At 49.0% G+C, this 6000-nt stretch overlaps 1 protein-coding gene across 4 annotated transcripts in view; it reads left to right on the top strand.

The window, feature by feature from the left end:
• The first annotated feature begins 1016 nt into the window (after positions 1–1016).
• Positions 1017–6000, top strand: part of LOC139052029 (uncharacterized) — a 37008-nt gene continuing 32024 nt past the window's right edge. For 2 of the 4 annotated variants that reach the window (XM_070529103.1, XM_070529102.1), the window contains exon 1: positions 1017–1649. In XM_070529103.1, the coding sequence (XP_070385204.1) occupies positions 1080–1649 (570 nt within the window). In that variant the 5' untranslated portion in view covers positions 1017–1079. The remainder of the gene's footprint in view (positions 1650–6000) is intronic. The other 2 variants (XM_070529105.1, XM_070529104.1) reach the window with 2 other exon arrangements.

Genomic DNA, 6000 nt, shown 5'->3' with positions numbered 1-6000 from the left:
CCCAAGCGGTCACATTACATTTGCTACAGACAAGAACATACCCGAGTCCAGATTTTAATAACAGGACCTATCCGGAGAGGGAAACTCAAAGCAACTGTAATAAGTGCAATGGCATCATTACTCTTGACCACATGCTTTGGCAGTGCCCCGCGGTCTTCACAGACTGTGACAAGGAACAAGAATGGTGGCGGCAAATGCTACACAGCGAATCACTCTCTGACCAATTACGGGCAATCCAGAAGGCCCGCGATGCGGCTGAAGGGCTCGGCCTGACAGTCCCAACGTGGGAGCGGCCCGCGTCAACGCAGGGTTGACCTTCAGGACCCAATAAAGTTCTCTACCATACCATACGAAGGGAACGAGCGCGCACGACAGCCGAGCAAGCGGGAGCGAGCGCCGTCCTGGCCGTGACGTCACTTCGCTCGCTGTTGCCTCCGCGTTATCTCATGCCAGCGTTTTGACAGCGAGTGTCTGTAGTCATTGCGTGTGATGTGTTCATGTTTGCTGTGCGCGCTGACACCATGCTTAATAATTTAGATATGAAGGGAATATTTACAAGTTGATATGGCTGTCTTACTTACTTCGTATGGCTGTCTGCTAATTTGCTGTCGCAATCAATGCTTTGTCTTCCGCGTGAAAACACGCCTTTTTATCGTTCTTCCGAATTCTCGCTGAATCATAGAATGAACCTTTCTCAATTTTCTTCCTTTTAAATCTAATTTCCATTTATCTGGACTGATTAATCAATTACTTGGTGTACTCTAGCTACTACATTTACGTTACCTTCTTCTTCGTTTCATGTATATTATTATCATTATCATCATCATCATCATCATTATTATTATTATTATTATTAACACTGCTATTATTATTATTTTATTGCGTTTTCTTAAACTCCCCCAATCTTGGCACTTTACACACTACGGGTACAGGCCACATCTGGTCTCGTAATAATCATAATCATCACGATTATTCAAGAATTCGGGCCCTGCGGAGAACGCTGGGTTTGCCGCACGCGTTCGTTCTAACACCAGCACCCGGTGAAGAGACTGCGGACGAAGACAGAAACGAAGTGAACGATGCGGGCCCGAAAGCAAACTGCCGTGCCTGCGGAGACACCGAATGTGTCCAATGATAGCGGTGAAATATACGTCCACAACGGCCCACGCGATAAAAGCAAGAGAAATGCTGTTGGACACCAGCCAGATGCAGACGAGGAACCAGGTAGGAAGACAATGGCCGCGCCCCGCGGGCGAGTCAACAGACGTGCCCGCTACGCTCGCCTCACTACTGGTGGCAAGGCAGCTTCAATGGACAATGTGCAACACGGGTCTGCAATCAAGCATCCCGCGGAGCAACCCGATTTACTCGCGCGGCAGAAACAAACATTGGATAACGACGAGCGGCGGTCTGAAGACAGAGGCCGGCGCCACCGCGAGAAGTCACCTAGAAGCGAATCCCCTGGTAAACGAGCCATGCCCAGCTGGCGCCCTTCTTACAGAGAGGCTGTCCTCGAGGAGCCCGACGCAGTCGCAACGCCACTGACGCACAAGCGACTGCTCGCTCCTCAGCTGCAGGATCAGGAGAGACAAACTACCGAAACGGAGTTGCTCAGCTCAGCGACTGAGAAAGACAAATATTCTGAGCAGGTACGCATTCCGAATAGCACTGCGGCTGACCATAAAAGTAAAAGTTTAAGTCTATTGAACGGCACACTTCATTAGAGCATCGATCTATATATGCTGATATACTGATATTTTCACGCTTTACTAATAGGCATATGAGTTAAGAATGAATTTTCTATTCGGCGTACTTGTGCTTAGAAAGACAGCATTGGTATCACAACGATAGCGGCACTCACAGTCGTCAGTCGGTCAAAAAATCTGAATGACTGTTCAAGTACGTCCAGTATTTATACATGTGAATCACAGTATGCATTCCAGATTAATCACTCGCACCAGTGTGGATTCGAGAATGTTACACAATATTCATGTCGCGTGCGCATATATTATGAGACTCAACTATTACGGTATCGAATCGGCGACAACGTTCAAAATACTTCGATACAGTTGATCAAGAATGGGGCTGACAGATGGAATAGCACCCTGTGGTATAAAGGTTGCAAATCGGGATAAGGTGCCTCAAAAATGCTTGCCAACGTTTCGATAGGAGGACCTATCTTCGTCGAAGGTGGCCTCGTCATCCTCGGCATGTTAGTTTTAACGGGTTAACCCATTAAAACTTACATGCCGAGGATGTGTCGAACCCATTGACATATCGCATTGTTTGGACGTGCTGGTCTCCCATTCTGGACTTTCGCTGGACGCCATGACACCACTTACGAAGAGCTCCGGCTTACCTACCGAGATGTTGATTAGTGTGCTGACGACAACCTTTCCCTTGAACACTGCGACGAACTTCTGTCCCACCTAGATAGTTTCCTCTATTCCTTCGACTGTACGGAAGGCGCGTTGGGTCGTACGGACAGTGTTTCCCACCACATCGACACCGGGTCCCAGCCTCATCTCAGACAACGCCCTTATCCTGTCTCAGCGGCGGAGCGTTGTGTAATCAACGATCAAGTGAATGACGTGCTCGAGCGTGGCATCATTCAACCATGCCAGAGTCTATGTTCTCCTCCAGTATTGATAGTGCGTAAAAAGGACGGTTCTATTCGATGATGTGTCGATTACCGCCGCCTCAGGAAAGTAACACGGAAGGATGTCTGCGCCTTACCCCTAATTGACGATGCACTTGATTGTTTACAAGGCACCCAGTACTTCTCGTCATTGGACCTGAGATCTGGTTACTGGCAAGGTCCCATGTCCGCGTGTGATCGTCCTAAGATAGCGTTTGTCACCCCTGATGGGCTGTATGAATTTAACGTCATGCCATTAGGACTCTGAATGCACCCACAACATTTGAGCGCATGATGAATACCATACTTCGCGGTCTAAAATGGAGCGTATGTTTGTGCTACCTCGATGATATCGTCGTTTTTTCTTCAGATTTTTCGACGCACCTCTCTCGTCTCCACAAAGTTTTGACATGCCTTAGAAACCCTGGTACTCAGTCGGATATCAAAAAGCGTCGCTTTGCAGCTCGCATCTTGACAATCTTGGGCCATCTTGTATCCAAAGATGGCGTCCTCAATGATCCTGCGAAACTTGGAGGTGTCGCCGAATTCCCTAAACCGACGTCACTGAAGAACCTTCGGAGCTTCTTCGGCCTTTGTTGTTATTTTTGTCGCTTTGCGTACGATTTCGCGACCGTTATCGCGCCTTTGAGGAGCCCTCTCACTGTTGGCACCGACATGTCTAACTGGGGAGCTATAACGTAAAACTATTCCAAACTTTTCTATTCCAATTCTGCAATCAGCCCTCCGCGATTGGTCAAACACTTTTTTGGACCAACCCAACTTCACCTGTCTCACGCGACGTCACGAAAACCGCAATAGCTGCCCATCTGATATGACGAGTACACAGTGATTATGCATAATTTGACCGAACAAAAGAAAAACAGTTATTTCTCAATCGACGCCTTCTCGCCGTTAGCCCTCGGCTATTGGTCAAAAGTTTCGGGCTGCGCCCACTTCACTTGCCTGTCACGCGACGTCACAAAACCACAAATACTCACGGCGTCAAAGTGACGTGTACGCGTTAAAGATGCATTAATATCCCGAACGAAACTGCATTTTGTTCTGAATAGCCGCATGCTGCCCCGTTCCGAAAGGAATAAAAGATGGCCACCGCCGATCGCTTAGGCACTGGCTACTCGCACCTGCGAGACAGCATGGGTTTATTTGCGTATAATAAAACGTTCTTTGCGTGGCCTTGTAACGTTTTCGAGCTCTTTCGGCACGTTTACGACCTCGTTCTGCCAACTTTTCTTTTCTGAGGATCAGTTTTAGCCACATTCTTAAGCTTCCGTTGCATGCCGCCGTGATTGTCGACGAGCTACCGCAAGCTAAGTAAGAGAAAGCGGACCAATCTTAGACGGCTGCACCACCCTTTTCATCCGGTTATCTTTCTTCAGTGCACTTGCTCGGCCCCATCGAATCTCTCTCCATTTGAGCGTGCTCCTCGTCTCTTGGGAGCCAATCAGATAAGACAAGCGGCTGAGTGTAGGCAATGGTATTCGTTTTTCAAGGAAACAAAAGTGACCTCCTATGATCGAAGAGAGCGTTTGATTGGTTTGTTCATACAACCCTGCGGATGAGTTCCCGATGCTTGCGTCGCCAGTTACGCAAATTGGACGTCAGGAGATTGGAATAAAAACATATTGGAATAGTTTTAAGTTATATGGCCTCTGGTCTCCCGAATGTGATGATGCATTCCAGACACTACGCCGATTGCTCACATCTCCTCCGATACTGCGGCACTGCGATATCCGGGCGCCTACAGAGATGCACACACAGATGCAAGTGGCGGGGGCCTTAGTGCGGTGCTCGCGGAACGCAAGCCTGAGTATTTATTCAGTTTAATATTTTACAATACTGCAGGCCCTTGTCGGGCCCATGCAGGAGTGGTTACAACATGGAATACAGTACAAAAAAAATGAAGAAGATGAAACTACAGTATCCAAAACAAAGATCATAAGCACACACAAAAATGAACCTACTCAATCAATATATACACTCTGTTTAAATGAGCGGTTCGGGAAGCAGGAGAAACAGCGTTTACCATAAGAATGCATCTACAGAAGCTGCATATGGAATACGGGGAATTTCTCCACTCGAATTTTATATTCTCAATACTGTCAATCAATGCATTGGCAGATGGGCTATAAAGAGTATACTATAACTAGTACGTTGTCTCCTATGCGAGTCGAACCCTCATAAAGGCCGCGACTAACTATTCAACCTCTGAGAAAGAGTGCCTGGCCATATTCTGAACGATTGGGAAGTTCCGACCCTACTTTACGGATGACCCTTTTACGTCGTCACGGACCATCACGCTCTTTGCTGGTTGCCAACTTCGAAAGACCCCTCGGGCTGCCTTGGTCGCTGGGCACTGCGGCTGCAGGAGTATGATATCCACGTAGTGTACAGGTCTGTCCGCAAGCACTCCGACGCGGACGCCCTTTCTCGCTCTCCACTACTCCATGATACAGCATCTCTCTCGGCACAGTACACCGTTATCTCTGCGCTCATCGTCGAGTCCATGCATTAGGAGCAACGGAAGGATCCGGGGATTGTTGCTCTGCTCGACCTTTTGTCCGATTCTACCACCATCACGCCCTCCCGCGCGCTGCGCCATGAAGCCTCTCATTTTACCTTGCGAGACAACCTTCACTACTGCCGCAACTATATACCGGATGGTCGCAAGTAACTTCTCGTCATACCACGTCACATGCGCTCCGACATCTGCGCTTCTTTTGATGCCGACCCACAGAGTGCTTACGCAGGCGTGGTGAAAATTCACGCAAGGTTGCGCCAACGCTTCTACTGGCACGGTATGTACAGCGTTGTCCTCAAGTATATCGTTGCTTGCGAAGCGTGCCAATAACGCAAGGTTCCTCCGGAACGCTCGACCGGCGCTCTTCAGCCCTTACCTTGCCCTGCGCGGCCTATCGATCGCGTCGGCATCTACCTTTCCCGCCCACTCCCGTGCACTACGTTTGGAAACCAATAGATAATCGTTGGTGTTGACTATCTCACCCGGTATGCTGGGACAGCCGCCCTTCCTGCCGCTACAGCACGCGAGGTACCTTTCTTCATTCTGCACAATTTCGTGCTTCGACATGGCACTCCTGAAGAACTCCTCAGCGACAGAGGGCGTGTCTTTCTTTCCCAAGTGGTTGAAGATCTGCTTGCCGAATGCCACGTCATCCACCGCACGTCTACCGCGTACCATCCTCAGACCAATGGATTAAGTGAGCGCTTCAATCGCACTCTCGGCCACATGCTCACTACATACGTCGCGTCGGATCACTCCAACTGGGACATGGCTCTCCCCTTTGTTACCTATGCTTACAATACCGCGACTCAAGCGACCACAG

Source organism: Dermacentor albipictus, unplaced genomic scaffold (assembly GCF_038994185.2).
Source record: "Dermacentor albipictus isolate Rhodes 1998 colony unplaced genomic scaffold, USDA_Dalb.pri_finalv2 scaffold_17, whole genome shotgun sequence".
Lineage (NCBI taxonomy): Eukaryota > Metazoa > Arthropoda > Arachnida > Ixodida > Ixodidae > Dermacentor > Dermacentor albipictus.
Note: the sequence above shows the minus strand (reverse complement) of the source record. Positions and strands in the feature narration are given on the sequence as shown.